Raw genomic sequence first — 22,959 nt, forward strand, 5'->3', positions numbered from 1 at the left:
GTGTTTGTGTGTGTGTTTGTGTGCCTGTGCGTGCATGCAAATGCATAATGTGTGTGTGTGTGTGTGTGTGTGTGTGTGTGTGTAGTCTCTACACCTGGTCTCGGTGTGTTTCCCAGCAGGAATGCATCTCCTCAGATCCCTATCTGCCCTCATAGTGTGCGGGCCTTGGCCAGCTCCTCTAGTGCTCAAAAGTCAAAAATGCTTCTCCACCATGAGGGACACTACATGACTCAGTCATTTCCATCTGTGGACCACAGCCAAATAGCCATCCCATGTGTGTGTGTGTGTGTGTGTGTGGTGATGGTGGTGGGGGTCCTTATACAAGTCATGCGACATCTCAACTACAGGCAGCTATATCAAGCGTATCCATTTCTCCATGTAGGATGGTGAAGCGGTCAAACATACATTTGAAGTCTCCTGTGAACTCTGACGTACATGGTGTGAACACTTCTGCCCAAAGAAGGCTTAAAGTTGAATTTGAGCAACTAATGCCATTTCAATAGCTCTGTTTTACAATAGTATCTCAATGTACGTGACAAATAAAAATCCTTTAGTCTAGTCTATGGATAAAGAATACCTTATTCTTCGATGACGGTCGGTATTGCTATGGTTACGTGCAGGTGAAGCAAAAAGTCCGTTTTGGACTTTCCAGCGATGTGATTGGCTCTTTAATTGGCAAGTCTTCCAGTTCCACATCTGCCCTGTTTAGTGTTACGGAGTGAGTGCAGGTCTGTGTGGGAATCAAAGCCCACAGAGAAGGGGCCATTATACCCCTATCAGCTAGTTGGGGTGGGTGAGTGTGTGTGTGTGTGTGTGTGTGTGTGTGTGTGTGTGTGTGTGTGTGTGTGCGTGTGTGTGCTCACGCTTGGTAATAGTGTGTTTGTGTGTGTGGGCGGGGGGTGTATGGTGTCTGTGTCTGTGTATGGTGTGTGTCTGTATATGGCTATGGTGTGTGTGTGTGTGTGTGTGTGTGTGTGTGTGTGTGTGTGTGTGTGTGTGTGTGTGTGTGTGTGTGTGTGTGTGTGTGTGTGTGTGTGTGTGTGTGTGTGTGTGTGTGTGTGTGTGTGTGTGTGTGTGTCTAGCCCTCAACAATGCTCTCTCTGTGCCCAAAACCGGCCAGCCAACCTGCCCTGGCCGCACATGTGCCCGTTCCCAGGCCTCTTATAGTGGGCCGTTTGTGCTGCGGGGTGTCTTGGCACGGGCACCATGAGCCAGGTCAACAGGTCAGCCCTCGGCTGCCCACAGGGGGCGCTATCTCTCTCTACCTCTCTCTCCCTTAATTTGATTTAATTCAGTTCAATTAAATCAGCAGTATTTGTGATGGCAAATAATTAAATAAATGAACTGTTCTAATGAACAGGTAGTTAACGGTATTGAATGGAGTATGTCTCTTTAAAAGATCATGCCTCCCCCCTTTTTTTCTCACACACTTAGAGCTGTTTGAGCCTCTAAGAAAACATCCCATGCCAAGCAATCACTTTTCAGTACCTTGTTCTCCTGTCCAATGCTACAGTATCTCTTTCTCTCACTCTCTTGCTATCCCTTTGTCTTCTTTTTCTCTCACTCTATGTGTCTACCTCTCTTTCTCTCTCTCTCTATGTTCTCTCTTCAGTCATTTCCACTCTCACAGTAGAGAGTGGGGTCAGCTTCAGACAGCCTCACTCCTCTGTTTCCAGAAAAAGCCATCTGGTCTATAGTCTCAGTCCAACCCCCAGAGATGTAATCAGAAAGTCCTATCCTTCTCTTTCTCTCTCTCTCTCCCTCTCTCCCTCACTCACACTCTCTCTCACACACACACACGCGCACACACACACACACACACTCTCTCTGTGTATACATTCAAATGTAAATTCAAATTTAAAGTTGCTTTATTAGCATGACTGTATGACTAGCCTACAGTGTTCAAAGCCAGTGATGATAACATGCTCTAACCCCTCGGCTACGCCAGGTCGCCACTGATGCGCTCGCGGAGCGTTCTAGTTAGAAATAGTTGTTCGTTTTTTCAAATGTTGGCGTCGCTATCACATCTGGTTCTATTGATCATAGTGGAAGTTAATTGTTGCAGCGCACACAATGCAAAATTAATGCTTCAGTTACGCGCCTGGTGTAGCTTCCCATGTAGTCATAGCAAGATCATTAAAGAAAATAGAAAGAAAAGAATACATTTAGAAAGGGGGGAAAGGGGTAGTATATCCGTGTCAGGGTGGACATAAAGAATCTATATGCTCTATCTATCTATCTATCTATCTATCTATCTATCTATCTATCCCACTCCCCCATCCACCCTGGCCCATGGTTCTTCCTCAGGACTTGGGTAATAGGAGCTTTTTATCTTAGCTGTTCATAAAGCCCAATTCACACCAAAGATTCCCGACGCGACGTGACTGAGTTGCAGCGGTGTGAATTAGAAGTTGCACGTAGTTGCAAGCCGTCGCAGAGCATTAAACATGTTGAGTCGCAGTCCCAAGGTTTTAGAACGTCGCGGCTCGTCGGGAATCTTTGGTCTGAACCCTACTTAAGACTTCATCTGTTGGATCTGGATCCAGATCTCTCTCCCTCTCCCTCTCCCCCTCTCCCTCTCCCTCTCCCTCTCCCTCTCCCTCTCCCTCTCTCTCTCTATCTCTCTCTCTCTCTCTCTCACCTCTCTTTCTCATCATTTGTGATTCTGCTTGAGTGTACATGTGGATGTTTTTCATTGATGCTGTATTGTTCATCATCTTCCACTATCACCTCATCATCATCATGCATCACAGTGTACCAGCTGATACTGATGTAGCCATAATAACTATACAAGGAAAATCAGTAGTGCACACACACACACACACACACACACACATACACACAAGGAGAGAGAGCCTGCGGTTGTAATCTTCATACCATCTCCCTCAGGGCCTGTGTGTGTGTGTGTGTGTGTGTGTGTGTGTGTGTGTGTGTGTGTGTGTGTGTGTGTGTGTGTGTGTGTGTGTGTGTGTGTGTGTGTGTGTGTGTGTGTGTGTGTGTGTGTGTGTGTGTGTGTGTGTGTTCAGGCACTACTGCTGTGTTGACTCATTTGCCCTGTAGACTAACTTTGGCCACTGTCTCTCTCTCACACACAGACAGACACACACACACACACAGAGAGAGACAGACACACACACACACACACGCACAGAGAGAGAGAGAGAGGGAGATGTGGGTTGTTGTAATATCCTGAGTGGTCTGATTTATGAGTCTGTCTCTCTTGTCCCTCTCTTCCGTTGCTTTGTAGTTAAATAAAAACATGCTCATGAGCAAATGTAGCACCCTTATTTCCCATATGTGTTAACTAGTAGACATATAAAAGTAATTTGTTGAAATATTGGTGCTTAAGTGCCTCTGAAATTGTTTTCATTACATATTATTTCATTTTGCATTTCTAATTTTGTCCTTATATTCAGTGGGGTATTGGAAACATCATAGGTCTGTTGGTGGCTCCAAGTGTTTTCAGGTTGGCAAGGATGCCATCATGTGGTAGTATTTCAACATTGCAATCAAAAGGTGCCGGCCTCCAGTTATTCAGTTATATATATCACCGGGACCAAAAGAAGTTGTGAACATTTGTGTCAATGTGTGAGGATTTGTTTATGGTTTTGTTTCCTGCAGATATAGGACAATAGCCAAAAACATCACATGATCATTAAAAGTATAAGAATAGTTTTAAGCAACATTATACATAACAATAATGATAATAATACGTTTCTACTAATAGTAATGATGACAATAAGAATTAGTCTTCAAAATAACAATAACCGTTAAATACAAACCATGACAACCATGAAGAGAATGAATGAATTACATGGAAAGTCTTTATTTGCTTCTTAACAATCCCAAAACTATCATAAGAATGTAGAACACCAGGTCAATCATTCCACCACAGAGGAATCACCATGGCAAGGGTCTTGACTGTGACCTCTTAAGCCCAATTCACACCAAAGATTCCCGACGCGACGAGACTGAGTTGCAGCGGTGTGAATTAGAAGTTGTACGTAGTTGCAAGCAGTCGCAAGCCGTCGCAGAGCATTAAACACGTTGAGGTTTTAGAACGTCGCGGCTCGTCTCGTCGGGACGCTTTGGTCTGAACCCTACTTTAGTCTTAGTGTTGACATAACAAAGCAGAAGCTCATCAGAGCAATGCAATAGTCGGTACAGAAGCGTAATAAAGCTGTAGCCTATTATTAAGATAAGGGCCAGATTCAGCATCCTGTAGGTGAGAGTGAGGGACCGAATTGAATTGCTGCTTGGAAGCCGATGAAGACTAACGAATGGAGGAGTGATGTGTTTTCTTTACCTGATTAAAGACCTAACACCCGGCTGAATTTTGAATAATCTGTTATGGTCTCACTGGCTGGTACACATGCCGAGAGGCCAGCTAGTATTGCTTTGCAGTGGTCCAGTTCATAAAGCACCATGTGGCCTGCACAAGACATTGTGTGGCATACTTTGTGAATATTCTTACATCAACATGACTTTGTGGCTTGCATGATCAGAGAAAATGAGTCTGTCATCAATTATAGCACCCACATTAAGTGCCGTTTTAGCTGTAGTCAATGAAGATGAACCAGGCTGGATGTTGGTCTGCTGGGGAATAGCTGGATTAGCTGTGGATATCTGGATTAATTGGGAATAACAGGATCCCAGTTTTAGAGAGATTAATCTGAAGGTGATAATCTTTCATTCAAACTTAATGTCATTAAGTCATGCAGAAGTCTGAGCAGAAATTATGTTTTCATGTGGTGAGAAACATAGATTAAGTTAAGCATCCTCCGCATAACAGTGACGATTACAACCATTCCTACCCTTCACAGAGCATATGAGGCTGTTTGGGAGCATACAGTATGTCACCTTGTTAAGGCTTGTTGGGCTCATTTGTCTTTAGCATTTTTTTTTTATATAGCATTTCATTTCTGATCATCTCTTTTTTCACAGGTGGCTGAATTCCATCCCTCCCCTGCTTGTGTGAATCATTGAGAGGTCTGATCGTCGTGTGGAATCCCTAACAACCATCACAGGGAGTTTCACATCTCGTCCTGTGCTTAATTGGGATCACCCGTGAACAAGCAAATACCATATACAGGTGCGTTGTGTGCATTTTATATGAAGTTAATGGACTCATGAGTGATGAATGAATCATTCAATCAATAGATGGATGGACGGATGAATGAATGAGTGAACGTATGAATGAATGAATGAATGAATGTACAGTATGTATGAATGAATGAATGAATGAATGAAATGTACTCTTTTTCCTAATGGTTCTAGGTTTGATGTACAGTAGTCTTTTACCTTTGGGCTGCATTTACATACAGTACTGTATGTGTCCATTACATGAGGTTCCATCTAATCCACTCTCAGTCCAGTCAATATGGCTGACACTTCTGAGGTTTGCTCCTTGCCCAGTATTACTCCATTACTTTCAGACCGCAAAGGTGGTGAATGTGGGTTTGGTAGAGCCACACTGCCCTTTCACCATCAGTCTGGTTCATTATCACCATGTAGTAGCAATTTGTGGTATCTCAGAGTGATTGGTTTAATGAGGGGATATTTTGGGCAGCCGTGGTGTACTGGTTAGCGCATCGGGCTTGTAACCGGAGGGTTGCCGGTTCGATCCCCGACCAGTCCACCACGGCTGAAGTGCCCTTGAGCAAGGCACCTAACCCCTCACTGCTCCCCGAGCGCCGCTGGTTGGGCAGGCAGCTCACTGCTCTGGGTTGTGTGATTCACCTCACTGTGTGTTCACTGTGTGCTGTGTGTTCACTAATTCGGTTAAATTGGGTTAAATGCAGAGAACTGAATTTCCCTCACGGGATCAAAAAAGTATATATTCTATTCTATTTATTCTTTATCAATTAGTAGTCTAAATTGGTTAGATGTCCCTCCTCTTTCCCTGTCTGTCTCTTTCTCCTCTCCCTCCCTCTCTCTCTCTCTCGCTCTCTCTCTCTGTTGATCTGTGTATGATTTTTCACACACATATTCACATCCACCCTGACACCGACACTTAGTCAGTGAGTGCTGCTTATCATAGATGAGAGTGATGGTTTATTTATCCACTAGGTGGTGCTACAGTATTACAATATCAATTTCTCTTCTATTTATTAATGTCTTCAGGAATCAGGACAAATACACTTGCACACAAATCTTCATGTGAATGGAGTTCATCAGAAAGCACATGTAACCAGCATGTGAATGAGAGCAATGCATTCTGCTGCTTTCTTTCAGTATGATGCGCAAAATAGTTATAGGGGATCCTTCCCATGTTAGAGGGAAGAATGAACAGCCACCCACCACTGGAGGGTGCTAGATAAATATTCTTGTGATGGGTTTGGGCATACATACACGCGCGCGCGTGCACACACACACACACACACACACACACACACACACACACACACACACACACACACACACACACACACACACACACACACACACACACACACACACAGACTCAGACACACACAGTACTTCATTAGATATATTTTGATAAAAAAATGTTGCTATATAGAAGACAGATAAGACTCTGTAACATATTCTGTTCATATTTAGATAGTCGGTGAAAAAGAGTCGTAGCATTTCACATTTGGGCAGTCTGTGAAAGTGGGATTCTTACAGTACTGTTTACCCAATGCCAGTCACTGATGTGGCATGTCATGAGTGTGTGTGGAGATGATACTACTTGCACATCCTCCTCAGTTCTCAATCATCAACATGTACCATCAACCACAAAGTTTCCACATCTGCCTCTCTCTTACAAGTAAAATAAAAGTCAAAGGGTCTTTTAAATACTTTATTTCCCTCTGTACCCCCCTGTCTATGTTCATTACTTTTTCTCTCTCTCTTTCTCTCTCTCTCTCTGTGTTCATTACTCTGTCTCTCTCTCTCTGTGACTCATAATGTCTTAGTTTCCCTCCATCCTCCTGGGTCCCCTCCACTTCCTGTTCATGTCTCCTTCGCTCCCTCTCTGTCTGCGTGTGTGTCGGTGTCTCTGTGGTGCTTGTAGCGCAGACTCTTGGCTATTGTTTAATGACAATGTGCCGTGCTGGCGGAGTGGAACTGGAGAGCGGTGTTAAGCTGCTGCTCACCGGTGCGTGCCCACCGCATAATGAGCTGTGGGAGTTGGGCAGAGACGAGAGGGAAGAGCAGGAGAGAAGGAGGAGAGGAGGAGGAGAGGAGGAGCAGAGATGAGGAGAGAATGGAAGAGGAGAGGACCTGGGAGAGGACAGGAGAACGGGGAGGGGAGAGGTCAAGTAGAGGAGAGCACAGGAGAGGAGAGAGGAGAGCACAGGAAATGATAAAGGAAAGCACAGGAGAGGAGAGAGCAGAGGAGAGGAGGAGAGAGGAGAGAGCAGTCAGAGTGTAGAGATGAGTAGAGGAGAAGAGAGGAGAGGAAAGGAGAGGAGAGGAGAATCAGGGCAGAGAGACACAGACGAGAGGAGAGGAGAGGACAGTCAGGATATAGAGATGAGTAGAGGAGAAGTGAGGAGACAAAAGGTTAGGGCAAAGAGATAGAGACATGAGAGGAGGAGAGAAGAGAGGAGAGGAGAAAAGAGAAGAGAAGAGGAGAGGAGAAAAGAGAGGAGACAAAAGGTCAGGGTAGAGAGATGGAGAAGAGAGGTGAGGGGCTCATAGCTCAGCGCTCAAAGCCCCAGTTGGTCACCAAAGCTCTGCTGACACAGCCAAAGCAGCACCAGAGCTGTCCATCATGAAAAGATGTACGCTTAATCTCTCTCTTTTCTTCTCTCTCTCTCTCTCTCTCTCTCTCTCTCTCTTTTCGCTCCGTCTCTCTCTCACACACCCTCACTCGCTCTTCTGTTTGCTCTTTCACTCTCTCTTTTTGTCACACTCAGATTGACTCTCACGCTCACAAAAGCACGAATACAGACATTGTAAACGTTAATGGACACAATCTCGGACACTCTTGTATGCATTCATCTAAACAGAAACGCGCACACACACACACACACACACACACACACACACACACACACACACACACACACACACACACACACACACACACAGACACACACAGAGAGGCAGACATCCTTGACTAGATCCTCATTCTTACGTAACATTGGAAAGCTAAATGGAGAGAGAGCAAATGTGAGTTGGTGTGATAGAGACGTGATGAGTGAGTGTGTGTGGGACTGACTGTGAGTACAAATGTAAATGAGGCTCTGGTCAACAGGGGGTTGAATTAGGGGACAGTACTGGCTGCTACAGGCCAGAGGTGCGTTCAAATTCGCAAACATACGCGAACGTTTGCGTACATTTGCGAACAGTATTCAGTTAGCCCTAAGTTTTGGCGACCGTTTGTAAACCATCGCAAACAGTCTGAGGAGGTGATGAAGGTAACAATGCAATTACCGTTAGAATGGAATGTTGCCTCCAAATCGTTCAAATTTAACTGTTCAAAGAAAACATGTTTGAAATTTGAACGCACCTCTGGTGTGCTGTGTGTTGATGTTGAAATGGCGAGAGAGAGAGAGAGAGAGAATGGGTGAGAGACATAGGGAGAAAGACAGCGAGGGAGAGAGGCACTGGGACAGAGACAGAGAGATGGAACGAGAACAAGAGAGTCAAAAAGGGAAGGAATGGATAGAGAGATACAGAGAACTGACGGAGGGTCGGAGGGAGAGAGGCGCTGAGAACGACATAAAGGGAGAGACAGACATGGGGAAGGAGAGGGAGAAAGAGAGAGAGGAAGGGACAAAATGACAGAAAGAGAGGAAGAGACAGAATCACAGAGAGAGAGGGGGAGAGAGGAAGAGAGAGAGAGGGAGAGACAGAATCACAGAGAGAGAGAGAGAGAGAGAGAGAGAGAGGGAGAGAGGAAGAGACAGAATCCCAGAGAAAGAGAGAGAGAGGACTGCCTCCTCCCGTGTTCAGGCTGCACTCACTTGTCCTCTGACAGCCGTTTAGCACCCTGGCTTGTGAGTGGCTGACATCTCCTCCCTCCCCTCATCCTCTCCACCTCTCCTCTAGCTCTCGCCCTCCCCTCCCCTCCTCTCCTCTCCTCCATTCTCCTCCTCCTCTCTCCCTCCCCTTCTCCTAGCCTCCTCAAAGTTGTGGTCAGAGGTGGAAGGCTGCCAGTCTGTGTGAGAGAGTGAGGGAGATGGTGCGAGAGCGAACGAGGGAGTTAGGCAGCGAGAGAGACAGAGTGTGAGTACTGTCCACTGAGATAGAGGACAACAGCCGGGACAGAGACATCGAGAGAGAGAGAGAGAGAGAGACAGAGTGAGTGCACGCATTTAAGAGGGAGAAGAGAAGAAAGAGAGATGGAGGGAGTATGAGAAGAATAATGGAGAGATAATTAACGACAGAAAAAGAGTCAAGAAGTGAGAAATAGAACAAAAGTGAAAAGGACTGGGAAGTTACTTTAGAGAGAGAGAGAGAGAGAGTGGGGGAAGAACAAAGGGAAGGAAGGAAGAGAGACAGATAGAAAGAGGGAGGCAGACTCCAGGGCATTTCCAGGGCATCTCCCTCAGCATGGCTCTGTCTCTGGAGGGAGGCCCCAACCTGGGGGCCTACTACTGCCTCATCCGCAGGAGGTTCAAGAGGAGGCGCAAGAAGCGCTCTGAACGCAAAGGTACCGGCCACAGAGCAGAGTGTGTGTGTGTGTGTGCGCGTGTATGTGTCTGTTGCATGTTGCATATCTTCAGATGAAGCGATCGCTCTTTGTTGGTGTGTGTCTTATAGACAGATGGGCAGACTTATAAACATGTGAGATGTGTGTATGTGTGTGTGGTGGATGTCAGGTAGCTGCTTCAGGGTCAAGTCTGTTGTCTGTTGTCTGTCCCCTCGTTGCCCTAAAGAGTTAAAGCAGCTTTGCTGGAGTTGTGCGTCCTTATCAATGCATGTTGTGGCATATTGGGAACCTGTCTCTGGCTCTAATCTAGTGCTGACATTTTGCTAAATTGATTTATGTGCTACTTTGGGTCTGTGGTTATTTTCCCTTTTTTTGTGCATGTGAGCGTGTGTGTGTGTGTGTGTGTGTGTGTGTGTGTGTGTGTGTGTGTGTGTGTGTGTGTGTGTGTGTGTGTGTGTGTGTGTGTGTGTGTGTGTGTGTGTGTGTGTGTGTGTGTGTGTGTGTGTGTGTGCACACGCTCACATTTATATGCTAGTGTGTGACTTTATGGCTGTGTTTGTGTGTGTGTGTTCGTAGGGCTGCAACTGATCGATTAATTTGCCGATTTTTTTTGTCGATTCGTTGTTTGATTGATGAAATGTTGAAAAATTGTGGAAAAAATGTCGATCATTGTTTCCCAAAGAGGATTATGTCTTCAGATGCCTTGTTTTGTCAACTCGTTAAAGATATTTAGCTCACTGTCGTAGCAGGTAAAGCTGAAATTAGTTTAAAGGGATAGTTCGGATTTTAAGACACGAAGTTGTATGGGTTCCCTGTCAGCAACGTAGTGCATCAGCACTGACTTACCCCCGACAGCGTCCTGTGAGCCGAGATCCAGCCGGTTTTTGATCGTTTTTGATGCCGGACTATTTTCTTCAGCAAGTTTCTGGGGTCACGAAAGTAAAGTGTTTTTCTTCTCAAAACCATATGCGTTCAACAGAGTGATATATTTGCACCACAAAAACGTTGTCCAGCTGTCAGTAGCGCGCAGTGATAGGAATCGCGAAAAATAAGTAAGTGATAACGAGGTTTGAATTTTTCCTGGACAACGTTTTTGTGGTGCAAATATATCACTCTGTTGAACGCATATGGTTTTGAGAAGAAAGACACTTTACTTTCGTGACCCCAGAAACTTGCCGGACTACTTTCTTCAGCATCAAAAACGATCTAAAACCGGCTGGATCTCGGCTCACAGGACGCTGTCGGGGGTAAGTCAGTGCTGATGCACTACGTTGCTGACAGGGAACCCATACAACTTCGTGTCTTAAAATCCGAACTATCCCTTTAAGAAGCTACAGCCAGAGAATGTTGAGGTATTTCTATGGACACAAACCATTAACCGATTACCAAAATAGTTCACAGTTAATTCAGTAGTTGACATCAAATCAATGAATTGATTAATTGTTGCATGTGTGCATGTATGTGAGTGAATTCAGGGTGTCATTCCTTGTCATGTGAACCACTTTCCATATATGAAGCACACAACGGACAAATGGATTAGGGACAGTTTGGCATGGCAATTCAATTCTTTCTCTTTCTCTCTCTCCTCTCTCTCTCTCTCACTCTCTCTCATACACATACATACAGTACACATACACACACACACACACACACACACACACACACACACACACACACACACACACACACACACACACTCAAACGGCAGTCCAACTGCTTTGCATTTACCACACTATTTTACAAGTTTGAGAGATTTACCAAAATACACCACCGTTTAGAACCATGTAGTGTATGAAACTGAATGTATTTCTACAGTGCCTACAGTCTGTTGTCTGTATTGGTTCCTGTAAAAATGGTCCCATTCCCAGTTAATAGAGACCGAGCTGAAGTGTTGGTGTGGTAATGAGGGGAAGCATGCTGCGGTTCCCTCTAATTCACGATGACAGAGGCCTTATTGGAGTTAAACTGACACAGACAAAGGCTCTCCCCAGGCAGGCGTCGTCTGGCAGCAAATCAACAGCAACAGTTGTTGTGTTTCTGTAGAGTCCCGTTTAGCATGACAGTCCGTTTTTAACCACTTTAAGAAATAGGGGTAATTGATTAGTTATACATTAATACATTATTAGGTAATACATTAATACAGATTTAATGTAGACCAATCATATATTGTGCTGTCGGAAAGACATACTGATGCATATTTCACAATTGATCATGATAACATGAGCAGTCAAGCAACTACAGACCACTGCCCCCATATGTGGACAATAATTAAATTAAAGTGAAAAACAAAAAGCGTCTGGTCAGACAGGCAGACCGTAGCCCCGTTTATATGGACACATTTAATATGATTGCAAATGAAGTCATTTCTCAATAGAAATGTCTCTTGGAAACACCCCAATTGATCGGATTCAGTGTAGTGTAGTGCAGTGTAGTGTAGAGTAGTGTATGTTGACACCATGCTGTGCGTCTGTCTCAGAGACTGGGTCCACCACCACTGCCCACGGTGTGGGAGAAACGCCTAGCTGTGTGGAGATGCTTGGCAACACTTCCTACTCCCCACTCCGCCTGCCTGGTAACCCTGCCCTCGTCCAGTTCACACATGCTACTGGACTCTCTCTCTCTCTCTCTCTCTCTCTCTCTCTCTCTCTCTCTCTCTCTCTCTCTCTCACACACACACACACACACACACACACACACACACAGTGTATTCAAGTATAGTCAGGTATATTAGCTGTCAAATTGACTCCCTGACACGTGTATGCACCAGGCCTAGTGAGTGGGGCTGGGTAAAGGGTGTGCGCCATGCATGAGGGGACCAGATAGCAGCTCCAATTCCTGGAGGAGTCCATGCAGAAATTCTAATACCTGCTATTAGTCCTCCTTCACTCCGTGTGTCCCTTGCTCCACACACACCCTCTCACCTGACCACACAGAGCCTGGAGTGAACAGGGTGGGATGCCACACTCTGACCGCAGAGTTTTGAGTGGTCAGAGATAACATGCTACAACAGGGAGGGTTCGTACTAGAGGAAAGTGACAGGATATGTAGCTGGTGGTCCTTTTTTATATTATTAAACTGCTGATTATATTTTATATTTTATATTATTCAACTCCAAATTGAGAGGTATTCCATTCAAAAACGGATTATATAGGCTTTTTGATAACTAAGTCTAAAATAAAGAATGGGTAAGACCACCTAAAAACAGATTTAAAATCCTTATGAATTTATTGTTTATTGTGAATATAAATTGTGATATAAGATTAGAGATTGTTGAGGGTGTTTTGTAAGCCTCTTGAGAAACATCCTGAGGAAAAGGTCTTAAGTCACTTGAAGATTTTAGAGACCGTGACATTTGTAAAAAGACAAATCACTCTCCATCCAAATCCATTTAGTGTTAAAAAAAAATAACAACCAGAAGACGGCAATTGAAACCCCCGCCAGAATTAGCACTGGATTAGGGACCCTGTGGGTGTTGAAAACTGTACAGTAGCATTAGTCTTCATTAAATCTCTTCTGCCAATACTTGTGTGGAAATTATTATTCTTTAGTAGCTTTAATCCCCTCGCAAAAAGTAAACAATGGCGCTGCACTTTAGGGAAATTAATTAAGCAAGTCGATCAGGGCACCCTTGAGCGATCGGTGTGTACCTGCACAGAGCTGTCGAGGAACCAGCCATGTGAGGACAGAGATGTTGGTCTCGGTGGACGGTTCTCTCTGCTGTTCTCGAGTTGGCTCTCCACATGTAAGCCTCAGTGATCACAGACACAACTGTCAATACTTATCAGTATTCCGCTCTCTCACTGTCCTCCTGCTCGGGATAGAAAACATGGACACACGCCGGACTGTTTCTCCGCCGTCTAACCACTTGAAAGTATTGAATTTGGGGGGAAAATTTGGCACAGATGGTGATAAACAGCATCACATTTACCGTTTCCGTGGTGACCGGCCGCGGAGAGATAAAAAGTCTCTGCCTCCGTCTCCTTGACGTGGGCTGATGCGGTGTGAAGTCGTGTGAAACGGAGTGTGGGTTTAATCTACCGGCATGGAAGCCAATCCCAAAGGCATCCAACTACCTGTGTGTCTCTGTGTGTGTGTGTGTGTGTGTGTGTGTGTGTGTGTGTGTGTGTACTGTACCATCGCGTGTGTGTGTGTGTGTGTGTGTGTGTGTGTGACAGAGAGAGGGTGAAAGCCACAATCCTTGCACCTCTCTGTTCCAGAACCTTCTCTCTGATCTCAGGGCCTGATAACATCAGTTCGATTTAGGTACCAGTGGAATTGGCCAGATGGCTGCCCCCCCCCCCCTCGCTAAACCCTCAGCTGGTCTGTTGTACACATCCGCACCATCATCTCCCTCCATCTACTAACCTCAGACCAGTGGACATGTCAACATCCTCTACCTCTCTTCACTGGCCCGCATCTCCCCACCTTTTAGTCTTGGAGTCAGAGAGGAGGAAGCACTCTGTTAGCCTTCTTCACACTGCTGCTGTGGTTGCTATAGCACACCCAGATCTCTCTCTGTGGGCCAGATGTACTAACGTTTTGCGCCCATTTCAGGCGTAACATGCGCGTATAAACATGGGGAGGTTATGTACAAACAAGCCGCAATGAGGGAAACGTGCAGACTGCTTGCTGTAGGAGCTGAAAATGGCTATTTGCGCTTTTCCGTGTCATGCATATTAATTCCTGGGCGGATCAGGTGAAACTTTGATTCTTTTTATTGCTGCAATATTCAACTGCGCTCGTTATTCAGCTCTGCATGCGCAATTGGTTTGATAAAGGGGGCGGGAACGGGCGGCACTGAACGCAATTAACGTAGGCCTAATGTAGTGACAGCTTAGTAAATACCACGCAATATAGCAAAGCACAGCGTTTGCATCTGGCCCTGAGTGTTTTGGCTCCTAACACTCTTTCATTCGGGAGCCAGCAGAGACACTGAGCAGGGAGTCAATTAACAATAGTAGCAATTGGATTGGTCTGTGGACAAAGCGAGTGTGCATTGTTTATGTCGCTCACAATGCTTGTGTGTGCTGGGGTTATCTGCAAAACACATGCAGTGTGAAACCTGGAACACTCATCTGACATCTTCTCATCGTTCCTCGCTCTCCACCTCGAGCTGTGTGGTGAGCGTGCAGGCGCATAATGGCTGCCGTGCCTCACCCAGGTGGGTGCTGCAACATTGGCGGTGGGTAGTCAAGTTCCCCCTTCGCTGTAAAGTGCTTTGGGCGCCTTGAGCATATAAAATGCGATGTGGTGTTGTTATCTGAAATGATATTTGCAGTTTCTGGTTTAGTGTCTGTACTCAAGCTCCAAAGGGAACACAGAATATTAGCCTTGCATAACACCTTGCTCTTCCATCTCAGCTACTTTACTGGCATTGCCTAAGATGCTTTTGGAAGCAGGTGTCTGTCTTGCTTAATGGTATAGTGGAGCCTGTGTTACGGAGCTGGTGCGATACCTGGATTATCTTCCCCCACAGGCAGCACTGAGCCCTGCTGGACACAGCAGCTCCAGGTTCATTTGTCAGGAGTGGGAGTGGTGCTGGAGTGGGGGCTGAGGTGGAGGGTGGGGGATCAGGGCACGGAGGGGGGGTGGGGGGCACGGCTGGCCGTCACCTCCAGAAGAGATAGCGCTAAAATGGATCTGATTCCGAATGGGTTTGTGCCAGTCTGGCCCAACAAGGAGAGGAGAGGAGATGAGAGGAGAGGAGAGGAGAGTAGGCAGGATGCCCAGGAGAGAGTGTGGGATAGAGAGAGAGAGAGAGAGAGAGAGAGAAAGAACAAGAAGGGGGTGGGGAGGGGGGCTATGGAAGATCAGATCAGCTCTCGCTCTCTCTCTCTTTCACTCTCTTTCTCTCTCTCTCTCTCTCTCTCTCTCTCTTTCCCCCTCTCCTGCTCTTTGCAGACGGTGTGCTTTAGATAAAAACAGGAGGCCTTGTGTGAAGATTAGCAGCTGGGGGGATTTGATTCCCAGATAGCTGCTGATGTTTGGCCAGCCGAGCCGGACGGACAGCCGGACGGTCAGCCGGCCGGACGGCGTCCTGATCCGATGGAGATCTGCCAGCGGCCCAGCCCGGCCAGATCAGGAGCGGGGATACAGCAGAAATCAATTCAGTCTCAGAGCGTTATTCTGCACACAAACAATTCTTGAATCATCACTTTGATGAAACATTGATCCACTGTTGTTTTTTTTTTATTTGTTTAAGAAAAAGCTTACTAAAAACAATATTATCTAAATCTGTGTGATGTGGACACTTCTAGCTTTATGTTGAACTTGGTGGGTAGGCACCAGCCACCTTTCTGGATTAGACCTGATAGGACTATACAGTTCCTGCTTGGATGGCTATTGGCATTGTTATATCAATGGCAGATCATGGTCTTAAAAACCACACACAAACTTGAGAAGGACACCATTCACCACAGGGCATATAGTGGTATGGTAGCATAATCACTGAGGAGCTGGGCTGGCATGCAGTAGGCTGGAAAGTTGTAGGTTCAATACTGTTCTCATCCTCTTAGGCCGGGATCACATTGGAAATAACAAAGCAGAGGTGAAGTGTTGTAATGCAACACCCAGACCATAATAATTCAGAAGTTTTATCTCGTTCCTAAGTTACATGACCAGACTATGCTTGCCAACCAAGTTCAACACTCCTATTGGTTGATGCTACAGTAGTTTAACGCTGCCACTCCAACTGTTCGGCTGTTGCACCATAGCAAACAATAGGAAATCTGCCATCCTATGGGCAATATGCTCCATGCCTTATATTAATCAACTCTACTACCTTGAACTCACAAAGCTAGAGGGTTGGTTTAGACTGTTTAAAATCAGCTAGTTCATCTTAGTTGCACTTCACATTCATGTTCATATTCTCTGTCTGTGCCAGCCTAAGACCAGGGCACAGGACTGGGCACAGTAGAGCAATGCCCAGGCAAGACACTTATAATTATAGGAAGCGGCTACCTGGGCCAACAAAAGAGACGTTTATGTCCAAGAGGAGCAGGGACGCCATCCAACAGTGATGGAGGAGATGGGTGGAGGGAAGCCGGAGCTGACACCAAAGGAGATGATCACCTGGAGATGGATGCTGTGCTCAGGAGGGATGGGGGACATGACTCAATGCAGTTCCCTATGCAGAGATTTAACACGCCCCACAGGAGATTTAGATCACCCCTGGAAGGTGCAACTCCTGGAGTGAGGTGAATTGATTGAGAGGAGGGAAGGGTTAATTCTGGTGATGGTGGTGGGGCTGGGAGAGTGGGGTTACCAGGAGGAGATGAAGGCAGTACCTAGGGGAGAGTGAGGTGTGTGTGTGTGTGTGTGTGTGTGTGTGTGTGTGTGTGTGTGTGTGTGTGTGTGTGTGTGTGTGTGTGTGTGTGTGTGTGTGTGTGTGTGTGTGTGTGTGTGTGTGTGTGTGTGTGTGTGTGTGTGTGTAGGTTGGGGGTGTTGTGAGGAGAAGGGGCAGGTCGCGGTGATGACGGCCAATGATTAGCGTGCTGAATCGCTACTGCGTCTCTGTGCCCTCTGAAGATCCCCGCGGGTCCACATCATAAATTGGAGCTGTCATGAAGATTTTCCAGGTCCGCCTGAAATGGAGAGAGAAAGAGGGAAGGGGGGAGAGAGAGAGAGAGGGAAAGAGGGTGACAGGCTCTAAACGTCCTTGAATTGAATAAAGAGCATCTGCGTTGGAGAGAGCCAGAGGCATCACTGACCTGCCTCAGAGGTCTCTATGTGAATCTTAAATCGGAATCCACACATTGCATTGTCAGAAGTATTTTATGTTGATGCTCTTGGTGAATAGTTAAGGCCCACATTTAAATTATGGGCAAAGTGTAAAGTGAAACAATTAGCCAACATCACCAGGTATATGCAAAACTTTTTTTTTTTTTTTCAAAATCTTTTTCAAGTAAGAGGTGTTTGTAGGTAACCTTGTCCTTGTCCATGGTTTATATCGTCTGTAAGTACACACCAAGTTAAAATGTTTTTGCAAACTTTTTATTGAATCCAAGAACTCAAGTGCCAGTGAACTCAAGTTCAAGTTCAATCAGCGTTGAATCAGTCTGAGGTGTGGAGTGGTTCTGGAGTGGTGGTGGTGGTGGAGGTGGAGTTGGTGGAGGCTATGAGGGGAGGTATGGGCAGGTTGTTTATCTCTGTGTGAGGTTCACTAGGCTCCATCTCCTGCAGGGTGGGCAAGGCTGCGCTCAGGAAATGTGGAGGGTGACGGAGAGAGGGAGGGAGAGAGGGAGAGGGGAAGAGGAGACTTAACGCCGCAGTGTGGTTGTGGATGAGCGAGAAACGGCTGGAGCATTCCTCCGCAAACCGCCACAAACTGTCCCAACCTTTCCTTACAGACCCCACCCCACCCCAACCCCCCACCACCACCTCCACCCCCTCGATTGACTCTCCCCCTTCCGCCTTCCTCTCCAGCCAGGCTGGCTTGCGGGCTTATCTTTGTCAAACAACAAACACTTTCTTAAACTCTGCCTCGGTGACGTCGTGTGTGAAGTGTCCAGCGCGTGAAGGCACAGGTGGAGCGTTGAGATATAGAACTAGAGTCCTCTCCTGTGGCTGGCTCTCTGACCTCCTCCCACCCCCCCATCCTCTACTCCCCACCCCTCGCTTCCTGCCTGCTCAGACCCCTGTCTTCTCTATCTCACTTTGCCCAGCATGATGTGGGTGTGGAGCTTACGTTCGCTAGGGCCCATGTAAAGCCGTACACATTGTCACATTTCCAACGGTAAATGGAGAAAATGGAAAGTGTCAAAGTAGACCCTCTTTCTGTCCCTGGAGCCTTGTGTTTTTAACGCCAGGAGGCTTGTTACTTGTCCTGGCGTCTGCATAAGGCTCCTTGGATCGATCCATCTGCTTTAGACTCCTTAGGAGTGCGCTGACAGTTGGGTTTGAGACGCACCCCCTGTGGCTCCTGTGGTCCACACACCTGCAGCTTAGTGACCACCACCGGCCATTCATCAATGTCCTCTTTCTACTCTCTCTCTCTCTCTCTATCCCCCTCTCGCTTTCTCTTTCTTTCTATATCCTCCCTGAATGCTCTATCTCTGCCTCTCTTGGCCCAGCTCTTGGTTGTGTTCTGTTGTCGGGGGCTTGTTAGTGGCTGACAGAATGAGGGCTCAGGTTCTGAGAGAAGTTCTGTTGTGAGCGGGCAGCTTTTAGTGCTACGCTCAGAGCTGTGATTCATCTCTGTGGTTTTCATTCATGTGTCTTTGAGAATATTCTGTGTTATGGGATTGTCATTGTGGTCATATTTCACCAGTAAATGTCATGGATTGTTTTTATTGTTGTTGTTGTTGTTGTTGTTTTTTGAGAAAGTACCTCCCCCTCAGCAAATGACTCTCAAGTGACTCATGTTTGTCTATGATTAATATAATCGTTGGTTCATTTTCAGTGTTTCTTGTGAATTAGAGGTGACAGGAAACAGGCCCACAGAAATTCAACTCCTTCCTTTTTCACAGGGCAGTGAGAGGAAAAGAAATATTATTATTATACTCCAGCAATAATAATAATAATATTCTCTTTCTCTTCTCTCTCTTTAGGTGTCAACATCAAAGCAATGACCGAAGGTATGTAGGGTGCTTACACTTCTGTATTTTTGCCATAGCTGTTGTCTAACTCTGCAGCAGCTCATTTTGTATGGGCATACCTCCATCTTCTATTAATGCATGCAAAATTCAGTTGTTTATGTACACATAAAATAAAGTAACTGGTAGTGAAATTGAAGGATTTTTGGATTGAAATGAAATCTTGTGGCAGACTCGCAGTTACACACACCAGTCTGAAACCGCCAAAAACTCCTGGGGTGTGAACACCTTTTATAGTTTAGGATTTGTGTTATTGCTATATCGTAGTTTGTTTTTCTTTTCTTTTTTCATGGACTAATCCTCTAGCAACCTTTCTGTTCATCTCTGTGAGGCCAGTGAATCAATGAATAAATCATCAATGTTGTCATCTGCCCAGCCACACACATAGCTCAGCATGGATATGACCTATCAGTCCTGCGTGTGTGTGTGTGTGTGTGTGTGTGTGTGTGTGTGTGTGTGTGTGTGTGTGTGTGTGTGTGTGTGTGTGTGTGTGTGTGTGTGTGTGTGTGTGTGTGTGTGTGTGTGTGTGTGTGTGTGTGTTTGTGTGTGTGTGTGTGCCTATGCCTCTCCCTCTCAGCATCTTGCCCCTCCTTCCCCTCCCCTGTCTGTCTCCAGTGCGACTCATAGAACACAGATATGGGCGGCGGGTGACATTTCTCAGACCTCCCTGCTAATTGCTGCCTCCATTATCTGGAAGTGTAGCCTGATTCTGACTGCACCCCCCACATCCCCCCTCCCCTTCTCCTCCTTGTCAGGGTTGGCACAATAGGGGTGGTGGAGCGGAGTCAGGCCGCAGAGCTGATAACATTGTTGGCAAAGACGCTTGTGGGTCTCAGTCGAGAGACGGAAAGAGTAGAGGAGTGGAGGAGAGAGGGGTGGAGAGAGGGGTGAAGAGAGGGAGAAAAGAGGGGTGGAGAGAGGAGGAGAGGAAAGGAGAGGAGTGAAGAGAAGAGGAGAGAGAAGGAGGAGAGAGGGCTAGAGAGAGGAGAGGACAGAGGCGATTACTGAGACTCACGGTAGAGACACGTGTCACAGTCGCATAGGGCTTTAACATGACATAGAGAGAGATGAGGTGAGAGAGAGAGAGAGAGGGACAGAGAGAGAGAGAGACTGAGAGCAACAGAGAGACAGATATACAGAAAGAGAGAAAGAGAGACCCGACCCCAAAATTTCACTCCAGCTCTCTCTGATTAGCCGAAGATGAAGTTGTCCCATTTGGTTCGGCGGTGTGTTGGTCATGCCTTGATGGGCTCTCTATGCAGAGCCTTTGCTCCATGATCCCAGTGAGTGAATGCTGATGTGTTGTGATGGGCCAATCCTCCAAGAGATCAGGGACTGCTAATGAAGCCGGCCATGTCACCCCGGCAGAGTGGTCTTCCTGTGCCTAACAGAGACAGCACTCATTACCGGCTACTCTGTGCACGTCTTCATTACATTATGACAGACCATTTGGGACGCACGTTTGGACAGCTGTCTAAGAAACTTCTTTCAGCTAGGAAAAAAATATAGCACAGAATATTTCTGTGTGTGGGAGCGAATTTCTGTGTGTTTCCATATAGCTGTGTGTAGGCTTACAGCTGCAGACACTGTAGTGCGTATAGGGTAGTAGTGCGCACACATTGTTGCTGTGTGTGTGTGTGTGTGTGTGTGTGTGTGTGTGTGTGTGTGTGTGTGTGTGTGTGTGTGTGTGTGTGTGTGTGTGTGTGTGTGTGTGTGTGTGTGTGTGTGTGTGTGTGTGTGTGTATAGGGTATGGGTGAGACGGATTTAACATTTCCCCTTCACAGCTCAGCTCACGCATGACGGAGACAGAGGCCCTGTAGCAGAGAAATCCACCTGGAGCTGTGTGTTATCTACACACACACACACACACACACACACACACACACACACACACACACACACACACCTACATGTCAGCTATTGGTCAGCCTTCACGTAACCAAGCAGGCATGAAGATGATCCATTTGTCTGTTTAACTGTAGATCAGGGTGGTGTGGCTGAGAGCTTCTCATGCGTTGCAACAGACGTGTGTGTGTGTGTGTGTGTGTGTGTGTGTGTGTGTGTGTGTGTGTGTGTGTGTGTGTGTGTGTGTGTGTGTGTTTGTGTAGACAGTGTGGGTGTTTGTGTCTTAAATGTACATGGGTGTGTGCAGCTGTACACCTGCATTTGTGTCTGTTATCATATGCATTTTATATTGTGTGTGTATTTGCGCAGACAGTGTGGGTGTTTGTGTCTTAAATGTACATTGGTGTGTGTAGGTGTGCTCCTGCATTTGTGTCTGTTATCATATGCTATCATATTTTATGTTGTGCGTCTGGGTCATTCAAGCTCACATTACAGACTGTCTCCACACACACTAACCCTCGCAAAACAGAGCTGATTGCCCACGGCGCTGTTTGGTCCTCCATGGCCTCTGTAGGCACGATGACCCACCCACCCATGCCTGGCTAATAGGGTCCTTGAAGTGAAGGGTTTTTTTGTGGAAAAGACAGAGATTCAGAAAGACAGTGAGAAGAGAGGGGAGGACATAGAGAGGGGAAGATGGAGAGAGAGAACAAAAATGAATCACAGAGATAGAGGAAGTACTAGGACATACAGTAGACAAGAGAGAGAAGGACTACAAGTATATTAGCTTCATAAATTGAGAATATATATATATTATTGATATACACATTATATCAATAATATATAAATATAACACTGTATATAATCATCTGACTGTGCTCTGAGAGGCAAAATCCCGCATAATTCAGCAGAGAGAGAGAGAGAGAGAGAGAGAGAGAGCGAGAGAGAGATGAGAAGAGGGAAAGAGAAGGAGATGCTGCATGGTTCAGCCTGTGCCCCGTGGTGCTGCTAGTGGCATCCTCCAGACAGAGGAGCCGTGTGGCTGAGGAATGGGCAGATCATAGCAGCAGGTGCCTCCCCATAACTGCCCATCATGTGCAGCGCTGGCAGGGGGCAGACAGGGCAGCACGGGACCCAGTGTGGCACAGACGAGGGCTGCTGTCCATGATACCGCAACACACAGATATAAATCCAGGCGCATGCACACATACGCACATACTGAAACACAAGCACACACACACACACACATGCTGAGAGCTGTCTGTGGCGAAGGGAACAAGACACACAGAAACCCAAATGCCCACCAGTGGACCAGCACATAGATGCAGATTACTCACAGTAACCCAACAACCACTAACTGTACAGGAGATCAGTTCTATCTCTCGGTTATGGTGCTACAGTACCACACCTTGCACCAAAATCTCTGTGCAAATGTTGTTATGAGTTATTGAAAGTGAAACCAGAGCATTCAGTAACATGTTCGTTTCAGGCCATGATGGCTGATTGAAATTGGTTCTAAAATGACTCTTCATCAGCCTCTCATGGGTGACACGCATCCTCCTAACAGGTGACCCCGGCTGACACCTAGTGCTGAAACATCTCAGCCTGTCCACTTTTCTGCAGACACCGGCGCGACACTTAATAAAAAAAAAAAGTTACACTCTCTTTCTCTCGTTTCAAAACCAACCGTTGGGCAATTAGCAGCGTTTTAGACGAAACCGGGAGCAGCGCTCCCTGTCATTTTCGTCGCGACCTTAAGGTCCCATTCCGGGAGGGCAGCCAGCGCCGTGCCCCGTAATGAGTGGGGTCATGCTGCCGTTAGCGTCGAGGTGAGCTAGCCGCGGGCATTGGCAACAGCCATGTGCCACCCGCCGTGTCGAGTGCCTGTCGCTGTCTGATGCCAGCGTGGTGAGGGT

The 22,959-nt window shown here is 46.5% G+C and overlaps 1 protein-coding gene across 3 annotated transcripts in view; it reads left to right on the plus strand.

Annotated features, from left to right (window-relative positions):
- Positions 1–22,959, plus strand: part of adarb1a (adenosine deaminase RNA specific B1a) — a 75,327-nt gene that overhangs the window by 32,528 nt on the left and 19,840 nt on the right. For all 3 annotated transcript variants that reach the window (XM_062528216.1, XM_062528218.1, XM_062528217.1), the window contains exons 2-3: positions 4,945–5,092; positions 19,153–19,179. In XM_062528216.1, the coding sequence (XP_062384200.1) occupies positions 19,170–19,179 (10 nt within the window). In that variant the 5' untranslated portion in view covers positions 4,945–5,092; positions 19,153–19,169. The remainder of the gene's footprint in view (positions 1–4,944; positions 5,093–19,152; positions 19,180–22,959) is intronic.

The sequence above is a fragment of the Sardina pilchardus genome, chromosome 23 (assembly GCF_963854185.1).
Source record: "Sardina pilchardus chromosome 23, fSarPil1.1, whole genome shotgun sequence".
NCBI classification, from domain to species: Eukaryota; Metazoa; Chordata; class Actinopteri; order Clupeiformes; family Clupeidae; genus Sardina; species Sardina pilchardus.